Genomic DNA, 24,743 nt, shown 5'->3' with positions numbered 1-24,743 from the left:
CTAACCATGAATTAGAGAGCCATTTAACCACTGAATGTAGTAGCTTTGCGGAAAAGAGAGCAGGATCTCATTGCTGATTATTGAGAAAGGTAGTAATAGAACGGCACCAGCTGAAACTGCAAGAGTAAATGTACTCAAGAACAGTCTGAAAGTCAAAGAGATGCATTATTGTTACTTCCAATACAACCGTTCAGAAACTAATTTTAAATTAATGCAAACATCACATTTTAAGGCTACCATTGCTTTTCAGGTATTACAGCTAATACATGTTATTTGTAATTATTTATATTCAACATGCGAAGTTTAATATTAAAAAATTAGAATGGAGACAAGATCCCTGATCATAGCACAGAGCCATCAAATACTACTTGTTAAAACTTTCCTTACCTGTTAAAATAGGTAAGGAAGCGAAGGAGAGGAGGGAGGAACATCCTACTATTTCTAGATAGGAAAAAAAAAAACTTACAGAAAGCAACATTTTAAGCATATGTATAAGTAACTGAACTAAGTTTATATCTACCTCCACTTTCCTCACCTTCCTCTATTGTCTCCACTGTGTTGAGCATATGCCGCTCAAGGCAAGGACACGCTCTCTTGCAATATGTAAAGCACTATGCAAAACTCGACCGCACAATACAAATATGTAACAACCCATCTGTGAAGCATTTAAAAATCAAATTTGAGCCTCAAGAGGAAAGGCACGAGGTTTTTAGCCATTATATGAATTGAAAAAAAGGAGTGATAAAATTTCTCCTTACTACATTTTTCTGTATTCTGAAGGCCTAAGGAGAGATATTATACACCAGCACAATTTAGACTGAAACACAGTCCTAAAGGTTCCAACAAAACTGAACCTTTTCCAAAAACCCTAGAGTTCATTAGTAACACTAAAATATAATTTTGTTACACCTCACAAAATTCTATTCTTAAACAGATTAAAAATAATTTATAGAATTCATCCACACTCCTAATCCTTACATATTTCCACTTATTTGAGGAGACATTCAATCAATTTCACTGAACTCAGATGATAAGATTACAATCATTTGCATTTACAAAAATGGTTAAAACTAAAACCTTGTGAGCCTGATATCTAGTAAGCCCCACTATGCATCTAAAACACAATTTTACTACATATTAAACTATATTTAAGGTGTAGCACTAAATTCTACATAAGAAATATACATACAACATGCTAAGTCAATCCAAGCAAATCAAATCTGTCAAGGTTAATGGCAGCACTCCCTCTGCTGTAGAACACTAGTACTGCTTATATGCTGAAAAGTTAAGTCAGCCTAAGAGCAAGTTCAGAAAATTTTGCTCCGCAGATGAGTATCAGAAAGGGAAAATACACATATCCCAGGATCTAAAGAAGAGTGCAAGTAGTTCTGCATGCACAAGGGGGCTTTGGACATATATTTCTCAAACAGTGGCTCATATGTCACATGGCAAGCCAGTTATGAAAGTAAAAGAAAAATTTTAACAGCTTCCCTTAAAGCAGGGGTGGGCAACATGCAGACTACCATGGCCTTGAGCGAGCATCCCTTCCATGCTACTGGAATTCAGTGACTTGGGGGGGGGGGGGAGGACAGCAGTTTGCTACCAAATTTGGTGGAAAACTGCTACAGAGGCTCGAGTGCCAAATTTAGCTTGTTTTCAAATTAAATATAACCCTTTTGAGTCTCTGTAGTGGGTTTTTTCCCAGCACCGTGGGAGTGCAGCGCCCGGGGGGGGGGGAGTGCGGCGCCCGGGGGGGGGAGTGCGGCGCCCGGGCGGGGAGGAGTCCATGCACTGGAAATTGATCCCCTGACCACCTGAAGTTGCCCACCCCTGCCCTATGGGCATAAAGCTCTGCTTGTTCAAAAGTCAAAATTCTCACTGGGCACGTCAAAAAATATTGGGCACACCTGAAGTAACTCTTTGGATCCCAGCCGCCAAACCTTATATGAGAAGGGAAACAACTTATGGACTTCAAAGGACAGAATGATTCTTATCACCTCCTGTTCAGGAATATTTATTACAAATAGATTTTAACATTCCAGCAGAATTCACTCATGTGATCGTCATACCAGAGCCAAGCAGATGATTGCAAAGAACCACGGGCAGACTCACACTCATACAGTAAAGCCTCCTGATCTCTTCCCAGTGAACTCTCTAGTGCCTCTGAAAGCCTTTGCCTGTGTCACGGGTCACAAGGGGCTCTCTGGGGCAGTGGTGTGGGCTGTGTGTGTTTTATTAATTTGCATAATTTGTACAGGGTCATTTGTACAGGAAAGTTCTCAGTTCTCAGTTCAGAAAATATTCTAGATGCCCTACAACAGGGGTGGTCAACTTGTGGCACTCCAAATGTTTTGGCCTACAATTCCCATCATCCTTCACCATTGGTTATGCTGGCTAGAGATGAGGGCCACAAGTTGTCTACCCCTGCCGTACAGAGACCTAATTCAGCATGTTTTTACTTGTATTTAGTAAACAAAGCTTTAAAAAGACGTACCCCACGTTATTTTTTTTGTCCCAATACACCACAAGCGTTTGACCCGAAATATCTGGGGGGGGAGGAAATAAAGGATACTAATTGTGATTTAAATGTTATATTACGTAGAATATTTTATTGGAACAGTTGTAAAAAAAATTGAAGACTCTGGGTGGTATCTAATACGGCTGCTCTGCTTACACCATCAACATAGCTTCAGCTATTGGGTGGTATAGAAATGTAATAAATAAATAAAATAGCGCTAGCATAAGCGGCCTCTACCACAATGCCAATAGTGTATGCTGACGCAGTGGGTTTTCCAGGGAAACTTGCCACACTGGCATACAATTGGCATCAGCTACATCAATGGTGTAAGCAGACTAGCAGCACTGGATACTGTCCGATAGCATCTACTTTCCTTACATTCTTTAAATTTAAGGGAAAAAAAAAAGGTACTGAAAACTGTTAACACACCAATTAATTCTAACAAACCAAGGCGGGGCTGCCAGAGGCTGCTCGGGAAGGAGCCTGGGGAAGGAGGACCAGCCAGCAGCTGCACCAGGTGGATCCTGAGCCTGAGCCTGCTTCTGCCCCCGCCCACAGGTACTTAAGGCGGGGCTGCCAGAGGCTGCTCGGGAAGGAGCCTGGGGAAGGAGGACCAGCCAGCAGCTGCACCAGGTGGATCCTGAGCCTGCTTCTGCCCCCGCCCACAGGTGCTTAAGGTGGGGCTGCCAGAGGCTGCTCGGGAAGGAGCACTTAGCGTCGCACTTGGAGTCGCGTAGGATCTGAAGACCTACCCACCTGCCTCTCCAGAGACACCAGCAGCCACAATACCAGCAGCAAATAGCGGCAGCAGGGGGCGGCAACTTTAAAGACAAGGGGAAAGGGGCAACTGTGGACTTTATCTTCTCCTTCTTAGCTGCTGTTCTCTTTTATCTCTTTTATCTTTTATATTCTTTTAAACTGTTGTGCATTTTATATCCTAACATTTTAATATGTGCCTGGGAGGACTATTGGGCAACTCAGGGGGTGGGGGAGGTGCCACCATAACTGTGGTCACGGGCAGGGGGAGGTATGGCATTGGGGGATTAACAGGCCAGCTGAGGAGAAGAGGGGCTAGACACCTTACAGCTGTCCCCTCTTCTGGTTCTTCCCCCAACCTGATGGTTCCTGGCAGCCTTACCAGTCTGCCCTCGGGTCTGGTGGTGCTGCTGAATGCCAGGTCGGCCCAAAATAAAATCTCCCTCATCCATGATCTGATTGTGGATGAGGGGGCTGACCTGGCATGTATTACTGAGACCTGGTGGGGGAACTGGGAGGGGTCACTCTCTCCCAGCTGTGCCCTCCTGGGTACTCTGTGCAGCACCAACACCGACTTGAGGGTCGGGGAGGGGGGGTTGCCATGGTCGATAGGAATTCAATCTCCCTCTCCAGGCTTCCTGCTGATTCGAGTGCAGATCTTGAGTGTTTGTACCTTGTGTTGGGTACCCGGGACAGATTAGGGATTCTGTTGGTGTACTGCCCACCCCGCTGCCCATCAGACTCCCTGCCTGAGCTGACGGAGGTGGTCTCGGACTTGGTGTCGAGGACCCCCAGGATGATGGTCCTGGGGGATCTCAACTTTCATGCCGAGGCTGCTGTATCCGGGGCGGCTCAGGACTTCATGGCCACCATGACAACCATGGCGCTGTCCCAACATGTCATCGGCCCAACGCATATAAAAGGACACACGCTTGATCTGGTTTTCTCAACTGGGCAGGAGGATGGTGATCTGAAAGTGGAGGAATTAACATCTGTCCCTTTGTCATGGTCAGATCACTTCCTGCTGAGGTTTAGACTCCTGGAGGCCTTTCCCCTCTGCAAGGGTGGGGGACCTATTAAAATGGTCCGCCCCCGGAGATTAATGGATTCTGATGGATTCCAGAGGGCTCTGGGGGATTTTCCTGCTGGTATGGCTGGTGCTCCTGTCGAAGCCCAGGTCGCTCTGTGGAATGCAGAGATGACTCGGGCGGTTGACACGATCGCGCCCTCTCCCTCTGAGCAGAGCCCGGCCAGCTCCTTGGTATACACCTGAGCTGAGGGCAATGAAGCAAGAGGGGAGACGGCTAGAACGCAGGTGGAGGAAAACTCGTGCTGAGTCTGACCGAACACAGGTAAGAGCCCACTATCGAGCCTACTCTGTGGCGGTGAGGGTGGCAAAGAGACAGTTCTTTTCCACCAGCATTGCATCTTCTCAGTGTCGTCCAGCGGAGCTTTTCCAAGTGGTTCGCGGCCTGTTACATTCTCGGCCAGGGAGAGAGACGGTGGAACCCTCGGTAGCACGCTGTGACAAGTTTGCACGGCACTTTGAGGATAAAGTCGCTCAGATTCGTCATGAATTGGACACCACCATTAATGCAGTTCCATTGGTAGAGGCGTTCAGAGCACCGTCTGGTCCAGTTTTATTGGATGAGTTTCAGTTACTGAGGCCTGAGGATGCGGACAAGGTGCTTGGCCAAGTCCAATCGACCACTTGTGTGCTTCACCCTTGCCCTTCATGGCTTATTAAATCAAACAAGGAGGGGTTGTCCGGCTGGGTCCAGGAGGTTGTAAATTCCTCCTTGAGAGAGGGAGTGGTGCCTGCCGCTTTAAAAGAGGCGGTAATTAGACAACTCCTGAAAAAGCCTAACCTGGACCCAGAGGATGTTAACAATTATAGGCCAGTGGCCAACATCCCCTTCCTGGGCAAGGTGCTTGGGCGGGTGGTTGTAGGACAGCTCCAGGCACTCTTGAATGAAATGGATTATCTAGATCCATTTCAATCGGGCTTCAGGCCTGGTTTTGGAACGGAAACTGCCTTGGTCGCCCTCTGGGATGACCTCTGCCGGGACAGGGACAGGGGGAGTGCGACCCTGTTGATTCTCCTGGACCTCTCAGCGGCTTTCGATACCATCGACCATGGTATCCTTCTGGATAGGTTGTCTGGGTTAGGAGGCACTGCACTACAGTGGTTCCGCTCCTACTTGGATGGCCGATTCCAGAAGGTGGTGCTGGGGGATTATTGCTCTGTGCCATGGCAATTGTGCCATAGGGTTCCACAGGGCTCTATTTTATCCCCCATGCTGTTTAACATCTACATGAAACCGCTGGGGGAGGTTATCCGGAGGTGTGGGCTGAGGTGCCATCAATATGCGGATGACACCCAGCTCTACCTCTCTTTCTCATCAAAACCAGGTGAGGCAGTGGCTGTTCTGAACCAGTGCCTGGGCACAGTAATGGACTGGATGAGGGCCAATAAACTGAAACTCAATCCAGACAAGACGGAGGTACTGTTAGTGGGTGGTTCTTCTGCCCGGTTAGGTGGTATCCAACCTGTTCTGGAGGGGGTTTCACTCCCCCTAAAGGAGCAGGTTCGTAGTTTGGGGGTGATCTTGGATCCAGAACTGTCACTTGAGGCACAGGTGAACTCAGTGGCACGGAGCACTTTTTATCAGCTTAGGCTGGTATACCAACTACGCCCTTATCTGGACAGAGATAGCCTAGCTACAGTTATCCATGCTCTGATAACTTCTCGTCTGGATTACTGCAATGCGTTATACGTGGGGCTGCCTTTGAAAACGGTCCGGAAACTTCAGCTGGTCCAAAATAGGGCAGCAAGACTGTTAACAGGGACTGGCCTGCGAGCTCATATTACCCCAGTACTTTTCCAGCTGCACTGGCTGCCAGTCCATTTCCGGGCCCGATTCAAAGTGCTGGTGTTAACATTTAAAGCCCTTAACGGCTTGGGGCCAGGTTACCCAAAGGATCGCCTCCTCCCATATGTGCCTGCCCGGACCTTAAGGTCATCGTCAGCGGCCCTTCTCCGTGAGCCCCTGCCAAAGGAAGTGAGGCGGGTGGCTACTAGGAGGAGGGCTTTTTCTGCTGTGGCACCCTGGCTCTGGAATGAGCTCCCTAGTGAGGTTCGCCTGGCGCCTACATTGTATTCCTTTCGGCGCCAGGTGAAGACCTTTTTATTTTCCCAGGCATTTTAGCATTTTAGCTTTCTAAATTTTTATCTTTGCAGTTTTAAATCTGTATTTTAAACTCCTGCACTGCTGCTAGGTTTTATTGTGGTTGTATTGTTATATTGTGGTTTTAATGTTCTATATATTTTAAATTGTTTTATTGTGTGTTGTTTGGTTTTAATTTTTGTGAACCACCCAGAGAGCTTCGGCTATTGGGCGGTGTAGAAATGAAATAAATAAATAAACCAAAGAACTGTGCTTGATAGAATGACAACCACTCATCTATTTCAACAGTTCCCAAACACTTTTCAAGGGCAGCTCCACGTACAGAGCATTACAATTGTCTAAAAGGAGAAGTAAAATGCATAGATCACTGTGGCTAGATCTACCTTCTCTACGAAGGGATGCAACTGGCACACCAGCCAAAGCTGGGCAAAGGTACTCTTGGCTACAGTAGCCACCTGGCCCTCCAAGAGTGATGCTGGGTCCAAGAGCACTCCCAAGATGTGAGCCTGGTCCTTCAAGAGAAGTGCAACATCATCCAGAACAGGCTGTACCTCCAATCCCAGGTTGACTTGTCTATTAACCGAACCCTCCATCTTTTCTGGATTGTCCCTCAGTTTGTCCACCCACATCCAATCCCTCTCCTCATCCAGACAACAGTTCAGGGCTTTCACAGCCTCCTTGGCATCCGTTGAAAAACAGAACTAGAGCTGGTAATCATCAACAGAGTGATGAGAACCAACCCCAAAACTCCAGATGACCTCCCCCAGTGGCTTCATTTAGATGTTAAAAGCCACGGGGGACAATACAGAGCCCCAAGGAACCCCATAAGCCAATGGCCACATGGCCGAGCAATAGTCCCCTAGCACTACCTTCTGGGAACATTCAGCTAAACAGGACCAGCGCTTCTACAAAATGGTATCCTAAAGTACCATATCAGCCAAACATTCTAGAAGGATACTATGATCAATAGTATCAACTGCCACTAAGAGATCCAGCAGAACAACAAGGATGAACTCCCCCTGTTCAGTTCCCAACACAGATCATCCACCAAGGTGAGCCAGACTGTTTCTGTCCCAAAATCAGGCCTGAACCCAGATTGGAATGCATCCAATCATCAGCTTCATCCAAGAAACCCTGGAGTTGCACCGCCACCACTTGCTCTAAGACCTTACTTTTAAAAAGGAAGATTGGAACTGGCTGGTAGTTATCAAGGGTGGTGGGATCCAATCAAGGCCTCTTTAGCAGACACAACTGCTTCCTTTAGACAAGTTGGAATAATATCCTCTTTCAAAGACAAGTTCACACCCTCCACCACCAAATTGGCCAGTCCTCCTCTGGCATCCAGGATAGACATATATCTAATGAACAAATCTCATTCCTCCAAACAACTTGTCCACATCCTCAGGCTGAACAAAGTGAATCTCATCCATCAAAACTGGACAAGTTGTTGCCTCAGTTACCTCATCTGAATCTACCAACAATGCAGAGTAGTTGGAGCAGATATGAGCAATTTTATCAGCGAAGTGTTTTGAAAATTAATCACATCAAGTTTCTGAGGGCTCCTCCTCACTCTCCTCAGATCTAGAATGTAATAGCCCCTTATCCACCTGAAATAACTCCACCGAATGACACTGAACTGATGCACTGGAGGCAGAGAAGAACACCTTCTTTGCTCCCTTTGCTGCAGCGGAGTTACAGACTAGCTAATGTTATGCACCCCATTCAATGACTATGATGTTTAATCCCATTAACCTCAAGAAGACTGCATGAGTGCGTTTACCAAATCGTCCCTCTGCTTTAGATCAAAGACAATAAATCTAGTGGAAAGAATCCCAGGAATATAACACAAAACCAGTTTGAACAAACCACAACGTTCTTAGTCCTCGTAGCCTCCTCAAAGAAAACCAGAGTAAAAAATGCAGCAGCCATTGAAAAGCTTTCAAACTTATGAATTTGTCAAAGGACAATCTTGCAGAAATATAAAAAAGACAGGTTGGTACCTGTAACTGTAGTTCTTCAAGTGGTCATCTGTGCATTCACACATATGGGGATCTGCACCTGCATGGAGCCTCAATTTAGAAAACTTCTATAGTTGAGGAATTTCGACAGGAACCCTTTCCCCACTGTCCTGGTGTGCATGTCCCTAGCGGGTTCCCGCTTATTCCCTCAGTTCCTTGAGATGGACATTGTGGCCTCAGAACGGAGAAGAAACAGCTTCGGTACCCAACACTGAACACCAGTATGACACCAAAGAGGGGACTACTGGTGGCTTCTGTGAATGTATGGATGACCACTCAAAGAACTACAGTTAGAGGTAGCAACCTGCGTTTCTTTTTCATGGTCTCTGTGCATCACACATACGGGTGCGTAGCAAGCTAACTGACAAGGAGGTGGGTCGGTGTCCTATTACAACACAGAGGAAAGGACAGCACAAGCAAAAGTAAAGTCAGCTCTAGCCCAAACATCCAATCTGTAATATCTAACAAAAGTAGATGATGTCAACCAGGTTGTAGCGTGGCACAGTTCAGGGATGGCAACCCCCCTGTCGAATGCGACTGATGTCGCTACCACACAAGTAGAATGAGCTCAGACTGGGACAGACAGTTCAAGTCCATATAACTTGATACTCTTGATGACCCAGGAAGCGAAGTGCTGAGTCGAAAGCTACTGGCCTTTATGCTTGCCCCCGTAACAAACAAACAGGTGAGGTGAAAGTCAAAACTCCTCAGTCCTCGACTTGTAAAATGCCAGTGTGTGTTGAACATTGAGTGAATGCAAAGTCAACTCCAAGGGTGTAGTTGGAGAAGCAAAGAACACAGGAAGAATAATATCCTGATTTAAATGAAATTCTGATACAACTTTAGGTAAAAAGGAAGGGTCCGGCCTGATGACCACCTTATCCAAGTGAAAGGTCAGGTAAGTCTAGTCTACACTGAGCATACAGTGCTCACTAGTAAGTTGTGCAGACGTAACAGCCACCAGAAAAACAACCTTCCAAAAGAGAAGGCACAAGTCCATGGTTGCCAAGGGCTTGAAGGGCTTAGATGATAGCGCCTTCGGCACCATAGACAGCCTCTAGCTAGGTACCATGGAACAAACAGGTGGTGCCAGATTCCTAATCCTTTTTAGAAATCTCTTCACTGTCGGATGCAAGATGATTGAAAAACCCTCAACAGGAAGATGAAAAGCAGAGAGAGCAGACAGATAAACTCTTAAATAGGACAACTTGAGTCCTTTCTCAAAAAGGGAAAGAAGAAACTGAGGTTATGATGCAAGGAGCACTGGCCCGAGTAAAAACCTTGGACGAAAGATGAGAAAACAGCCCATTTCCTTGTGTAGGAGCACTACGTAGAAGGCTTCTGAGCAGCAACAAGGATCCTCTGTATCAATGCAGGAATGGAGTCAATCTCAGTCACCTGGATATTGCTCTGATGAAGGCTGGATCTACCATTTCACACATCTAAGGGCTAGACGTTTAACAAAAAGTGCCTAGTAAGGAATCTACCAAAATTCAGCCAAACCCATGGCATAAGAAGAACATTATATGAAAGAAGCTTTACTATCTGGCCTCCAACCACAGGAAAGAATAACCAGATCACATCTTTTTGCTCAGGTAAGTATGTGAAGATAGGTGGATAAAAGAGTTCCACAGACGGAAAGATGAGCAGAGGGGTGAAAAGGAAGGGGGACCAAGTCAAAGTCACCACTTGTTTCTGCTGTCAGTTTTGTAGTAATAGCCACAACATTTCCAACTTGAGAAAGACTTTCCCGATGTTATTGGTTGAGGACGCAGCTGCTGCGCAGACCAGGTTGTTGACGTTGGTACCTGGTAGTGGAAGGTTGGAACCTGAGTGCCAGTTGGGGCATGAATCCCATTTGACCTGCTGTGGTATGGACCTTTTGTACCAAGTCCAGCACATTGTCAGTTTTTGCACTGAACAGTCCCTGACCATCGAAGGGGAGATCCTCAATGAGTGCTCTGGTTTCTTGAGGAAGGCCAGCTTACGCCAACCAGGCATGGCAACATAGAGTGATGGACCAAATGAGGACCTCTGAATCGCAATCGACTTGATGGTGAGACATATTTATTTGTTGCCTTGACAACTTCATTGCCTTGACTTGGAAAAGATGGCCTAATTCCTTCTTATCATCTGGTTATCATCTTCACAGAGGTGGCCAGCTTTATCCCACAACAGTAGCTGATACCCCAATATCGCTGCCTGGTAATTTGCAATTTTTAGGCCCATCACTGCAAAGGAATGTAGTATCCTCCCAAGTAGGTCAAGGAGTCTGCCTTCTTATCAGTTGGAGAAGAATGTGCTCTCTGAGACTTTCCCTGTGCAGCCTCTACCACCACTGAGTTTGGAGCAGGATGCTTGAATAGGTATTCTGCATTAGTTTCTTGCAAATGATACATTCCTTCCAAGCCCTTTGATTTTGATGTCACAGTGGATAGGGCTTTCCAGGGCTGTTTTATAGTCTCTTCCAGGGCAAGAAGGAGGGGCATGGCAACAGGCTGAGGCAGTTCAACATTCACCTTGTTAAAAACTGGATGCTGAACCGTAGACGTTACTGGTTGGGTTTCCAAACCCAAAGATTGAGCCATTCTCATCATCTGATTAGAAAATGTTCCAAGGTCCTCTGACCCAACAACAGCATCAGGTGAGGAAATGGACATCAGGCAGGAGGACTGAAACGTGGTTTCAAACTGATAGTCTTCCATACCAGAGAACGGTGATTCCCCCGGCAATGCCTGTGGCAGAGCCTGCTTGTTGCCTTCCTTGCAGGGAAGTGAAGACTCATCACCAGTGTTAAGTCATAACTGTGTCTGTAGCGTGGCTGGTAGTTGCAGCAATGATTGCAATATAGGCAGTGATGGCATTGGTGGCTGTACCGTGGCCAGCAGTTGGTTGTGAAGCAAGGGTGTTGGTACTTAGATTGCTTGCTGCGATAGCGGAACTGGATTAGGAACTGAAGGAGGCACTCAAAAGGTATCCTCCCAATCCGGAGGTCTAATCAAGATAGCTGATTGGAGTGGGAGTCAATACTCTCGGCGCCAATATGGAAGGTCAGGATGGCAAGAGGGATAGTATGGATCATATCAATCCTCATCCCAGTCACGGGGTCTCCTGTATCAAGAATCCCATGTTGGATGATTCTCCCAATCAGAGAAAGGTGATCTGGACCTATCTCTATCCTGGTTTCACTCATAAAGACTAGAGGGATGATCTCTGTTGAAGGAAGCAACCAAGTTTGGTGAATCTGGAGATCCCTGACATCGGTCTCAAGATGTCCCATACCACTGCGGCCAGTACAAACAAGGTGGCAAAGTAGTTGGACTGGTTGGGGATTGGTCCCTGATCTCACCCTCTCATGTAGAAGTTATAAGAATGGGGTCCTTAAGGAAGCATATAGACAGCTAGATAACACTACTCATTATCAACAATCTAGAAATAACCCCAATTTACAAGTGAATAATGATATAGTTAGAATAGTAGATGAGGCACTCTTGGAAGGATTTAATCATAAATCCACTCATAATTTTTTTGTTAGAATCCTAGGGCAAGACACCAAGGTTTTATCTTCTTCCCAAAATACATAAACATACTTTTCCAATACCAGGGAGACCCATTATTGCAGGTTGTGGGTCAATATTAGAACCTTTATCTAAGGATGTTGACTTTTTTTTTGAAACCCTTCGTTAACAATATAGAATCCTACATCAAAGATACTACCCATTTTTGTAATATCCTAAGTAATACACCCAAAGATTTGCAAGGTGTCTGGCTGGTCACTCTGGATGTATGTTCTTTATATACCAATATTCCACAGCAGGAGGCTATAGAAGTAATAAGATCTACTTTAGATAGAAAAGAGGATATTAGGGCCCCTCCCACTGAGTTTCTATGTTCATTACCTGAATTAGCTCTTAAAAAAAACTTTTTTCAATTTGAAGATAAATTCTTTTGGCAAATATCTGCGACAGCAATGGGGTGCAGGTTTGCCCCAGAACTGGCCAATCTCTTCTTGGATGTATTCGAACAAACTCTTATATTACAGAAGGGGAATATGTTTAAACCATATATAGGTTTATACAAGAGATATCTTGATGATATTTTTCTCCTTTGTAAAGGTCCTGAGAAAACACTCATGGATTTTTTTCAGTGTATCAATAGTGTACATGACACATTTAAATTTGAGATTAGTTATAATCAGTCCAAGATTAATTTGGACATTTTAGCGTGGAATGGGTTGCTTATTACTAATACCTTTCGTAAATATACAGATGTGAACTCATTTTTACAATATGAAAGTTATCATCCTATGCACATCAAAAGAAACTTACCTTATTCTCAAATGTTATGATTAAGGAACTGCAGCACCATCCAGGACTTTAAGATACAGGCTGATATCCTAATAGAACAGCTAAATTTGCGTGGCTACCCTATGAAATTATTAAGAGGGGCTAAGTATAAGGCCCTACAAAGAAACAGAAGTGAGTTATTGATACAAAAGACTAGACCTAGAATAGAAAAGATGGTGGTCTCTATTACACATGACGACTACTTGAGGGGAATTCAGGACATAATTAACAAACATTGGCACTTACTAAAGGATGTCCCGGGTCGTCAAGATGTCCCATTGTTTACATATAAAAGAACACAAAGTATCAGGGAACTTCTAGTACATGGCAGATGTGGAGGAAACACTTCATCTACTAGGTATGACTAGGGATGCTGGAGAAATTCAAGATGGATTAAAATGAGCTCAGATTTCTAAGAATCCAACCTGCAGAATCCCCTGCGGAGTGACCCCCTCAGGCCCTGCGGTGTCCGAGGACTTTCAGATGATTTTTTAACTTTCCCAAAATTTACGCATATAAATCCGTAGAAAAATACCTAAGCTTCCGCTGAGGAAACATGGTATGGAATAGGGGACAATACACAAAATGTTACGAACTGGGGTAAGTTATGTAAATACTTACGTAAATATTTCCGTATTTTTCCGCATGACCAAAAAAAAATATTCACATCCGTCTGTGGGCAGATGACGGAACAAAAGGCACCTGACAATCTGCAAAACACAGATGGAGTGCATTTTACACAGTCCATACATCCCTAGGTATGACATCCTAGGTAAGGAAGTATTGGGCAATTTCTCATGTGGACATTGTAGTGCTTGTAAAAATTGCCTTATTGGGAAATACTTTGTCAACCCAGTAAATAATGTGAAATATCTCCATAGGCATTTTTTTAACTGTAACACTAAAGCAGTTATATATATGCCCATGTGATAAAATCTTTGTCGGCATGACCACAAGAGCCATCAAAATGAGTATTTGTGACCACAAGAGTTGCTTAAGGAATGAGAGAATACAGGCTCCAACTGCGCAACATTTCCTAGAACAAGGACATAATGAAAAGTACCTGAAATTTTGCTGCATTGAACAAATTCAGGAGCAAGGACCTCAACTGCACAGGAGATTACTGCAGAGAGAACTCTTTTAGATACACACTTTAAGGACCAAAAGTCCCACTGGCCTCAATGAAGAGGTGGATTGGACAGTTATTGGTTAAAAGTCAGCTACAGTTGTGATTGTGCTGTATTAGTGAAGCTGTAAAATTTGTCCTATGTACATATTGCGAATTTAATAAGTCGGTTGGCCATTATGAGTAGTTTTGTATTTGGTTATGGATTATTTATATACTATTTAAATATTATGAATTTATTTATTTATGCTTCAGCTTTTCCTGTGAGATCTTTTTCAGAGACTGCTGGCTGGACCCTTTAAATAGGAATACAATCTTTACAAAGCCTGAGTCAGCACCCATTATTTCAAACATCTGGTGCTATTCTAGAGATATAAAAAAAGGGAATGAGGTTTCCCAGATTCCATGGTCAGTAAGCACTGCTGTTGGAAGCAGGAATTATAAACATTTATGTTATTTTTACTGCTGAAAATTAATGTAAGTATTTTTATTTTATGTTTTCCTTAAAACTACAATTTGGGGACTTGCAATCCGTTAATAATATGCTGGTATTTTTTGTTTAGGAACCCTCCTAGCCTTGAAGATTTGAGAGGCCCATTGTAGGAAGGCGTTTTTTAGCTTTATTATTGCTTTAGTATTTTGATTCTGATAAGAACTTCAGTTATAAGCCAATGGGTAAGTTCTTGCTGAATAAAAATACTCATTCCATTTGGTAACCTTATCTTCCTAACCAACGTTTTTATTTATATTCACAAGTTTATTTATTTCTGTTAAGTATTTGTTTTATTGTGTGTATAAAAAAATTCGTAGTTTGACCACGGAGGAAGACCTGTGTCAAACCATTCTTGGTCATTTTATATTATTTCATATTGTGGTTGTATTGATCATTTTAATCTGTGTTTTTCTAGCAAATAATTTTAGTATAAAGATTCCAACAAAAAATGTCTTTAGAGTTTTTAATTGCACTAATTTGTGGTGCATCCCAATTCATTGTTTGTTGTATTTTGAGCAGTTGGGCATATCTCCTTTTGAGCATATCTCCTTTGTGTTTGTGATCAGAATGGGGTCCACCACAGGCATCGGGTTCACCAATGGAATTGGTGAGAATAACATTGGTGGACCGGGAAGTGCAGTCACCGGTACAGGTGACCACATTCAGTCCCAAGACATTGGCGGAGCAATGGGAGATGTGGCTAGTACGAGAGATCACTGTCGATCCTGATATTCCAAGCCAGAATTGGGAGGAGCAGTCAGAAGCGATGATGCTCGATCCTAAGGTGGGGTGCTAGGAGACGCGGCCAGTGCTGGAGGTTGCTGTCGATCTCAAGATGTCCAGGCAGGATTGGGGAGCGTGGTATAGTCATCCGACTATTGAGAAGTCTTTTTCATCTTTTTAGGTACCAAAGAAGACAGACTAGCCTGTTTTGAAACTTTAGCCTTTTTGGTTAGCATCTTAGCCAGTGAGAACATTAAAGATCGGCCCAGCGTGGGAGGATCTTGTGTACTCAGGGGAGTATGACATTGAGGGAAAGATGTCCCCAAACTGTGACAGGCTCCTGCTCAGAGGGTGAGCTCCCTGGGGGCAAGGTTAGCTTCTCCACCATACCTTTTGGCTCCTCAACTGCTTCCAATGCTCATTTCCAAAGAGCGGTTTTCAATCGGTCAGAACAATTCCACCTCGCCTGCTTTGTAAAAGTTTGGCAATGAGGACAAGACTCAAAATGTGCCCTTCTCCAAGGCAAAGAAGGCAAAGAGAATGCCTGTCAGACAGCAGTAACTTAGCCCCCAAATGGACACACTTTCTAAATGGCGCCTTAAGGGCCATATGCCCGTCAGGGTGATTGCAGGATCACAAAAAACAAATAGAAATAAAAACAATGCAAAGATTAAAGTGAGAAATACCTTGATAGGTAAGAAGAAAGACAGAATAAAACCTCAGCTTTGAAAATGCTTTCAGACTGAACTGAATGCAAGAGAAGTTCCCTCACGAGGCTACCACAAAGGCAGTTGAGAGAGAACTGAGCGAATAAGAGGGAACCAGCTAGGGACATGCACACTGGGATGGTGGGCAAAATTCCTCAGCTACAGAAGTTTCCCGAATTAAGGCTCCGTGCAGGCGCAGAGCACCATATGTGTGATACACAAAGACCACAAAGAAGTGAGAGGAGAAAGTAAAAAGTACAGAAGTGCTTGGTAACAGATGTTTAAATCTCTGCAAAAAATAAATGCTCCCTTAATATTAACTTGACATTCTTTACTAGAATTAAGATATACTAGGAAATAGCAGCTATCCAGCTTTTCAAAAGGGTGTATTTTAGATAAACAGGATTAAAATTTACATTTTACATATTGAAAAAAGTTACGGATATTGCTCTGATGAAGGCTGGATCTACTATTTCACACATCTAAGGACTAGACATTTTGACAAAAAGTGCCTGGTAAGGAATCTACCAAAATGCAGCCAAGCTCATGGCATAGCTGTACACTTAAAAAAAAATACTATATATAAAAGAAGCTTTACTATCTGGCCTCCAACCACAGGAAAGAATAACCAGATCACATTTTTTGGCTCAGGTAAATATGTGAAGGCTGACAGAATCACACAGATGAAAGAAATGTAACCATACTTACCTACCCCCTTAAAGCTCAAATGTTCATTGTCAGCTATTAATCCAACGAAGTAATGTGCATAATTCCCCAATACGTGAAATACAATTTAGTATCAATTCATACCTATTCTTCAGATTCTCATGACTCAGATTCCCATGCAAAGAGCAGCAAAGGAATTGCACGTCTAAGAATTTGGCACAGAGAGGTGCGTTTGAGGTTACTGGCATAGCACTGCCAGGGGCATCATAATGAAGCAAACACCAGTTGTCTTTGGTTTACAATTCCCTGATCAAAGCCACTCAACAGTGGATTTGCATCAGAACTCAAATGTTTATATTCTGTCACAAAAACACATTTGTCAAAATAATTAAAACTACAGTTTAAAAACTACCAATCATGCATGTATCATTTTAAAATGCACAATTGTACATATCCCAACCACCACTCTGGACAAAAAATGTATTTATTCATTTCACTTTTAAATCACTCAATAACCCTATTTCAATACATTAAAAACATAAAATGCAAACTATGAAACAATGAATAAAACACATAATAAAACCAAGATATAAACAGCAGCAAAAAGTAAAAACATTGCAGCACATAAAACCAAGGTAAAAACAGCAGCAAAACAAAAAAGTGCTGAGATTTGGCAGAACTAAAAGCAGTTCTTAAAATGCCTAGGAGAATAAAAAGGTCTTCAACCTGGTGCCAAAAAGATCATAAGTAGGCACCAGGCGAGCCTCTCTGGGGAGGGCGCTCCACAGACAGGATGCCACCACCAAAGAGGCCTTCTCTTTTGTAGTCACTTGCCTAAATTTACGGGGGTACCTGGAGAACAGCTTCAGAGGATGACCCAAGGGTCTGGGTAGGTGAACATGGGACGAGACACTCCTCCAAGTAACCTGGCCCCAAGCCATTAAGGGCTTAAAGGTTAAAACCAACACTTGAATTGGGCCAGGAAACAAACAGGTAGCCAGTGCACATGGCAAAATATTGACATAATATTATCACATCAGCTAGTCTCAGTTAGCAATCTAGTCAACTTATTTTGGACTAACTGTAGTTTCTGGACTGTTTTCAAAGGCAGCCCACATAGAACAAACTGCAAAAATCCAAACAGGAGGTTACCAGAGCATGAATAACTGTCATCTCTGTCCTGGTAGGATCTTAGTTGGTATATCAGCCTAAGCTGATAAAAGGTGCACTGAGCCACCAAGGCCATCTGTGCCTCTAGTGACAATGGTGGATCTAAGATCACCCCAAAAGTATGAACCTGCTCCATTAGGGGAAGTGCAACCCCCTCCAGAACAAGGTGAACAACCCTTCACTCAGGAGTGGGAAACTTCTTTCAGCCCAAAGGCCAAATTCAATTTCTGAGAAGCTCTCACGGGCCACATTCTAGTGGTGGGTAGGGCCAAAGGCAAATGTGGCAAAGACAAAGTCAAAAGTGGTGGGGGCAAAAATACCAAACATACCAGCAAGTTGCAGCTTAAAGCTCTTACTACCAGTAACTAAACCTTAGGTGAAACAATTCAACCTTTAAGAATAGGGTAAAAATTGTGCAAAGACAGGAAACCACCCAATGACTAGTGGTTGGGGGAAAGGAGGTGGGCCAGAGTAGATGGGCGTGGCCTCCTGGGGAACCCAGAAGAGCCAAATTTGGCCCCTGGGCCTCAGGTTTTCCACCCCTGACTTAACTAACAGATGAACCACCTACAAGTACCTCCATCAGATCTGGATTGAGTCTCAGTTTATTGGCTCTCATCCAGTCTAGTGCCCTACTCAAGCCCTGATTCAGATGAACTCCTTCATCTGTATTAGATGAAAAAGAGAGGTAAAGCTGGGTGTCATCCGCATACACCTCAGTCCACATTCCTGGATAACCTCTCCCAGTGGTTTCATGCTGAAAGTCATGGGGGCTAAAACAGAGCCCTGAGGAACTCCACAGCACAAACTGCCTCGGGGTAGAGCATTAATCCCTCAGCACCACCTTCTGGAATCAGCCATCCAAGCAGGAGCAGAACCACTGCAATACAGTGCTTCCAATTCCCAACTCAGACAGCCTATCCAGAAGAACACCATGGTCAATGGTAACTAAAGCCAATGAGAGGTCCAAGAGAACCAACAGGGTCACACTCTCCTTCTCCTGGTACAGGTCATCCCACAGGATGACCACTGTAGTTTCTGTTCCAAATCCAGGCCTGCAACCGGTTTGAAATGGATCTAGAGAATCTGTCTCATCCAAGAGAGCCTGTAGCTGATCAACAACCACTTGCTCGAGCACCTTGCTCAGAAAGGGGATGTTAGCAACCAGCCTTTAATTGTTTTCACCTTCGGGGTTCAGGTTAGGTTTCTTCAGGACCGGCCTATCTATCTATCTATCTATCTATCTATCTATCTATCGCATTTATATCCTACCTTTTTTCCTCTTGCAAGGAACCCAAAGCGGCTTACATTATCCTCCTCCTCTCCGTTTTATCCTCACAACAACAACCCTGTGAAGTAGGTTGGGCTGAGAGTCTGTGACTGGCCCAAAGTCCCCCAGTGAGCTTCCATGGCCAAGCGGGGACTAGAACCTGGCTCTCCCAGCCCGTCACTCTCACCACCACACTACACTGGCTCTCTGTAACGAGATTACTGTCTCATTTAAAGAGGCTGGCACCACCCCATCTCACAAACAGGAATTTACAACCTCCTGGACACAGCCAGGCAAATCCCTTTCATTCTTCATTTACTTACACAAAAATGAAGCTGAGAGTGACTTGATCTCCCAAATCAAAACTTTTATCCTAAAGCTCTGCTTATTTTGTAGTTTACAATCTTGAGGAACACAAAAATTGTCAGGTTAGTTTAATCTATTGAATTTTGAAGATCCCATTTAACAGAAAATCCAACTCAAATAACCTGTAAACAAAAGTACTCTCCCTTGAGCAAATTCTATTTTTAAAAAGTTGTCTCAGTTTCTTAAAATGCTTTGAAGTGAGTTTTAAATAAAATGGGTTGGATCCAGAGCAACAATGGGACTAAAGTCTTATTGATTTCAATGGATCTATTCAAACCATGACTAAATCTGGATCCAACCCATTTTGAATAAGGGAAATGCAGAAACTATTTTTGGATGTTACTTTCATCAGGCTATTCTGCCCACATGTATTGCACCCATTGTCATAAACTTTATGTTAAGAAGCCTCCCAAGCAACATACAATTTCAGCACCATCACAGTCACAGATGCTTATTACAGCCTTCTGAAACACAGAATGAGATGTTTGCAAGGCACAACAGTATTCTTCTTCTACATAACATTAAAGCTTCTATATTTGCACAGTACTGAAATGTAAAAATATACATACGAAATTCTATTGACAATAGCATCTTCATCCTCTTGCTCATCTGAAAAACAATATGTAATTTTGCGCATTATATTTTAGTACAAAGACCTATCTGTTTCTACTTATTGTCTAATATAGATAGAAGCTAAGACATGATCAAGATGTCAACTGCCCTAGTCTTTGACCCCAATCCATGTTGCCATAATTCAAGTTTATGCTAGGGCTCTACTCCTCCACAAATCTCAAATTCAGGATTTGTCAGAGTTTACAAAAATACTATTCTTCTTGATAAACAATGAGCGGACAGCCTAGGACATCCTTCTCCAACCTTCTGATCTTGAGATGTGTTACACTATAACTCCCATCATCCCCAGCCAGCATGGACACTTGCCAGCTGGAATATATGCAATACTTAATTTCTTATCAAACCTTTACTACTTTAAGATCATGAAATATTTTATATATGTTAGCAGAAAATTTGATTGTTTGGTTATATATGAATCTGAAAAGGAAGAGAGGCAAATGAATAACAGATTTAAAGTTCTGGAACAGTAAGGTACAAGACAATGTGCAACCATACATGTTACTGGGAATGTATTAAGAAATTATAAATAACAAATAACCGTAAAAAGTGTTTAAAGAAAAAAAACTTTCTGAGATTTTAAGCTTTTGTGTAGAAAGCGCCTTTAATATAGTGTCAGATTAAATGATCAAGAGACTATGTAAACTGCCTGTTTGATAATGATATTTAATTTTGTATGCTTATTAAGTATTTCATAAATATTTAAGAAAAAAGGACATTTGCAAGGTTAAAGGTCTTTGTTTCAATTAAAATGACATTTTCAAATATACTCAATGTTAGAGATGGAACTGCAGTCTGCTTTCCCTATAACTCAGATTTTCTACGTCAAAGAAAAGGGGAGATGTAATGAAAGTAGAAATGAGATAATATCAGCATTGCAGTATATAAAAAGACCTTATTAGCAAGGCTCAGAATAGTCACCACCATCCAGCTCATCCAACTGAAAGTAACACAATATGGACAGACTATGTCCAAACTCAAATGCACATTCATATGCACATCTGATTTATTCTTACAGTTCCTGATCCAGCAAATGATACATGCATGGAGCCCTGCATCTGCACACAGCTCTCCATATCTGGTTCAGGGCAAATATGGAGAGTTAAATCTAACATCGCACTAGTGGACATCCGTTTGCACAACAGTGCTTTCTTCTTCTCTCCTTGCCGCTGCAGCTTTGTACAGCACCCAAAATTCTGTTCCAAAGGGCAGCCCAGCCCTCTGGAGCATATTTTGAGGGCACACTGGGTGCTGCAGGAGGGGAGGGAGAATAACTCCCTCCCATTTCCACATAATGTAATTAAGGAGAAGAAATAGATTAGGATATTCAGTTAAATTTTAATATTGAAATCTTTTTAAACTACCCCTCCTCATCTTTGTGGGTACCAAGGCAGTGAACAAGATTTTTTTTTTTAAAAAATAAAAAATAATAACTAAATAGAATTAAAATCTTCAGTCATACACATTAACTGTCATAAAAACTATAAAGCAAATTATCTATCCTGAACCTATATTCATTTGGACTGTAATCATAATACCATTTGTAGCAGCAGGATCTCAGTCATGCAACTATTCATAAGATATCCACAGACTACAAGGTGGCAATTTGGTAGCTAGGTGGCAGCATGACACAGACTACAAGCCTTTTTGGCAATCACAGGAAAGAAAGATCAGCTAGAAAAAATGTTGCATCTACTTCTCATTTAATATACAAATGACATCAACCAAATACCTTAATAAAGGTTATTATCTGAAAGAGGGTTTGAGGATAAACTGATTTTTATATGCCCATCGGATAACTGCACCAAAGCAAAGCAAACTTTGCGAACTAGTCATGGCTGAGACAAAAATGCAGGATAGATTACAATGATGATGCTTTCCTGATGAATTTTTATTCTTCTCATAGAGAGGTCATCCAACATTAGGTAATGACCCGCCTCCAGGACCAAGAACCATTTCCCAAGAGAGGATGATGATGATTTCTCTAGCTGATCTTTCTATTATGTGATTGCCAAAATGACTCCCAAGTTCACAAATACACTAAAGCAAAGACCACCATAAAGTACTAACACCTAACTGTAGCCCAGCTTATTCCCTACCAGACATAGAAGGAAGAGGAGAGAACATGGCTTTTCCAGCTACAGAACAAATGAACAAGCATCTGACAAGCAACTTCTCAGCTATGTAGAATTCATGCAATCTCAATTTTTGTGAACCGCCCAGAGAGCTTCAGCTATTCAGCGGTATAGAAAATAAATACATAAATAAATGCCACAATGCAAGATACCTCACAGTATGTTAGCTGGATACTGATCACTGAGGCTGAGACACTTCATCAGCTGGGACTCCTCTCGTTTCCTTACTATGTACCATGAAATATCATTTCCACCTGCTAGGGAACACTGGGAGAAGAGCTGTGCCTTATCTTGTCTCTGAGAGTGATGAGGAGACATGGAGGTTGTATTAGCATAATGACCCAGTAGGGTTTTATGAGCAGGAATGGGCTCATTCTAGTCTGGGATTTCGAAAACCTATAGTCAAACATGGCTTTGAGCCACTGGACAAAGGCTGGATAAACAATTTCCACCATGAATAAAGGAAGAGACCTCAAGCCCTACTGACTTACTAAGCCTTCATGGCTCCTGTTGTTGAACTGAACTTCAGTGGGGAAAGGGAGGGCCAAAAATAGCAGCTCAGCAAAACCTGAGAAGAAGGAAGGGCAGAGACACTGGGCAGTTTCCTTGTCGAAATGCTTCTCTCAACCGTAACACCTGCCTGGAGTGGTACACTGAATCCCTTGGTCCCTGCCCATTGCCAGGGAGGAGTGGGGGAGTTTAGCTGGAACCCTACAGAACACCTGGAAAAGACAACTGGGCCATAGGCTACTTGGCCTGATTCTTCTAACACAGCCCAGAAGAGGAGGGGTGTGGGAAGAGTTGAAAGGGTTGGATCTCTCCTGGAAAGGTGGTGTTGCTCATCTATTTGTTGGTCTTCCTGTTTGAGCTTCCTCTCTTTCAGAGCTCAAGAAAAGCCCATGACAAGACAACAATGGGGAGTCAAAGGGAGACTTCAAGAAAGGTGAGATTTTAGCTGTACCTTCCCAAGCTCTAGAGGTTTAATGACCTAAGCAACGAATGTAGGCCAATACACATTCAATTAATCTACTTCTGTGAAGTTGTCAATGAAGCTAACAAATGCAAATTAAGCACATAAGAGTAGCCCCGCTGGACTAAACCAATCTAGTTCTATGAGGTCCAGCATCCCGTTTCCCACAGGGGCCAACCAGATGCCAGTGGGAAGCCCACAAGCAGGATGTAAGGGCAAAAGTCCTCTTCCACTGTTTTTTTCCTAGCAACTAGTATTCAAACCAAGTTATCAGAAGAGTCAGCAGGCTAAAGTCTGGAAAACTTATAGTACAAAATAAAAAAAATACAGGTTGGGAAAAGGCAAGAAAGTGATGGTGTGAACTGGTCAAGATCTCTGGTCAAATGCAAGTATGATAAATTGGTTATTACAAAAAACTGACATGTACTCTCCTTCCTCATCACCCCAAACCTTCAGTCTTTTGGCACTCTGACAGTATGCCCTATTCACTGCCATATTTCCAATAGCTTATATAGTTCCCATTTTATTATAGTCAAGATATAAATATAAAAAACTGTTACCTGCTTTCCTCTTATATCTTCTGATAATGAAGTAGGAAACAATATACAGAATAGCAAACAGAAGAAAACAGATCTGAAAGAGAAAGTTTTAGAGTTGAAGAGGTTCACATTATATAACAAGCAACAATTTGGGATTTTTTTAAGCATTAAAATGAGACAAGTTATAATAAAGAAAAAGATAAATGTTATGCCTACAGTAACCACGTCACTAATATGTAATGCTTATTTTACTTTGGCTATTTTTGCATTTCTCCCTAATTGCACTGTTGCAATGGCCACAAACAAGGAGGAGATACAATGGTGAATATACTTAACTCATGAGATTCACTAGTTAAAGAATATATTTAACAGGGCCAGGTGGAAAAGGCATCCGAACATTCATGAAAATGCTGCATATTAATATGCAAGATGCCTGCAAGTCTCTGGTTTCCCAGTGGAGTGTGCCAGCATACTTCTCAACTTGTTTTGCTTGTACTACACATTTGCAGATATAAGCATCTGGCAACTGCCCAGAACAGGGGGATGCAATGATAGCACTGTAGCAGTCATGCAACACACAAAGACTGGTAAAATTCACAGTACAAGCCCAGGTATTTTTGCATAACCAGGCTTGTGCAAAAATGAACTATTCAAGGCAATTGTGTTCTATTTGATACTAACCATATTTATTTCTTTTAAGTAATGGTTTACAACTGTAATTCTCAGATTACAATACAGTAAAACAGAGGAGTAAAATATGAACAAAATGAAGGAAAAGCAATGAAATCTTTTAAAGAATTGCACTTCCCATAGTGGCCCAACAATCTGGCAGGACTCAAAATCCAACTGTTAATTATTCTCATTGAAATAGAGAATCAAATTACTATTGCGGGAAATTCTAAGGCCAATCAATCAAATGTTGCAACTTTACATCTACACCAACCCTCATTATTAAAAGACAAACTTCTAACAATAAGGGCTGGTGCAGATGTAAAATTGCCCATGGACAGGGAATCGCCACTACAATGTACTCCGCATGTGCACTAATTCCAACCTCCCATTACTCATGCTTAGCCATCGCACATAATGCTAAACCAAGGCTTGTTTTAGCCTTATTGTCGT

The 24,743-nt window shown here is 42.8% G+C and overlaps 1 protein-coding gene across 10 annotated transcripts in view; it reads right to left on the bottom strand.

Moving 5' to 3' along the window:
- LMBR1 (limb development membrane protein 1) overlaps nucleotides 1–24,743 on the bottom strand; it is a 104,123-nt gene that overhangs the window by 54,692 nt on the left and 24,688 nt on the right. For 6 of the 10 annotated variants that reach the window (XM_084859303.1, XM_084859304.1, XM_084859305.1 and 3 more), the window contains exons 2-4: nucleotides 23,643–23,715; nucleotides 19,917–19,956; nucleotides 6–145 (exon numbers count right to left, since the gene is read on the bottom strand). In XM_084859303.1, coding sequence (XP_084715429.1) covers nucleotides 6–145; nucleotides 19,917–19,956; nucleotides 23,643–23,715 — 253 coding nt within the window. Of the gene's footprint in view, nucleotides 1–5; nucleotides 146–387; nucleotides 442–19,916; nucleotides 19,957–23,642; nucleotides 23,716–24,743 lie in introns of all 10 variants that reach the window. The other 4 variants (XM_084859301.1, XM_084859307.1, XM_084859311.1 and 1 more) reach the window with 2 other exon arrangements.

This window comes from Heloderma suspectum, chromosome 5, assembly GCF_057233095.1.
Source record: "Heloderma suspectum isolate Gila_16-S chromosome 5, 16-S_ref, whole genome shotgun sequence".
In the NCBI taxonomy this organism is placed as follows: domain Eukaryota; kingdom Metazoa; phylum Chordata; class Lepidosauria; order Squamata; family Helodermatidae; genus Heloderma; species Heloderma suspectum.
This window is presented reverse-complemented; position numbering and strand designations above follow the sequence as displayed.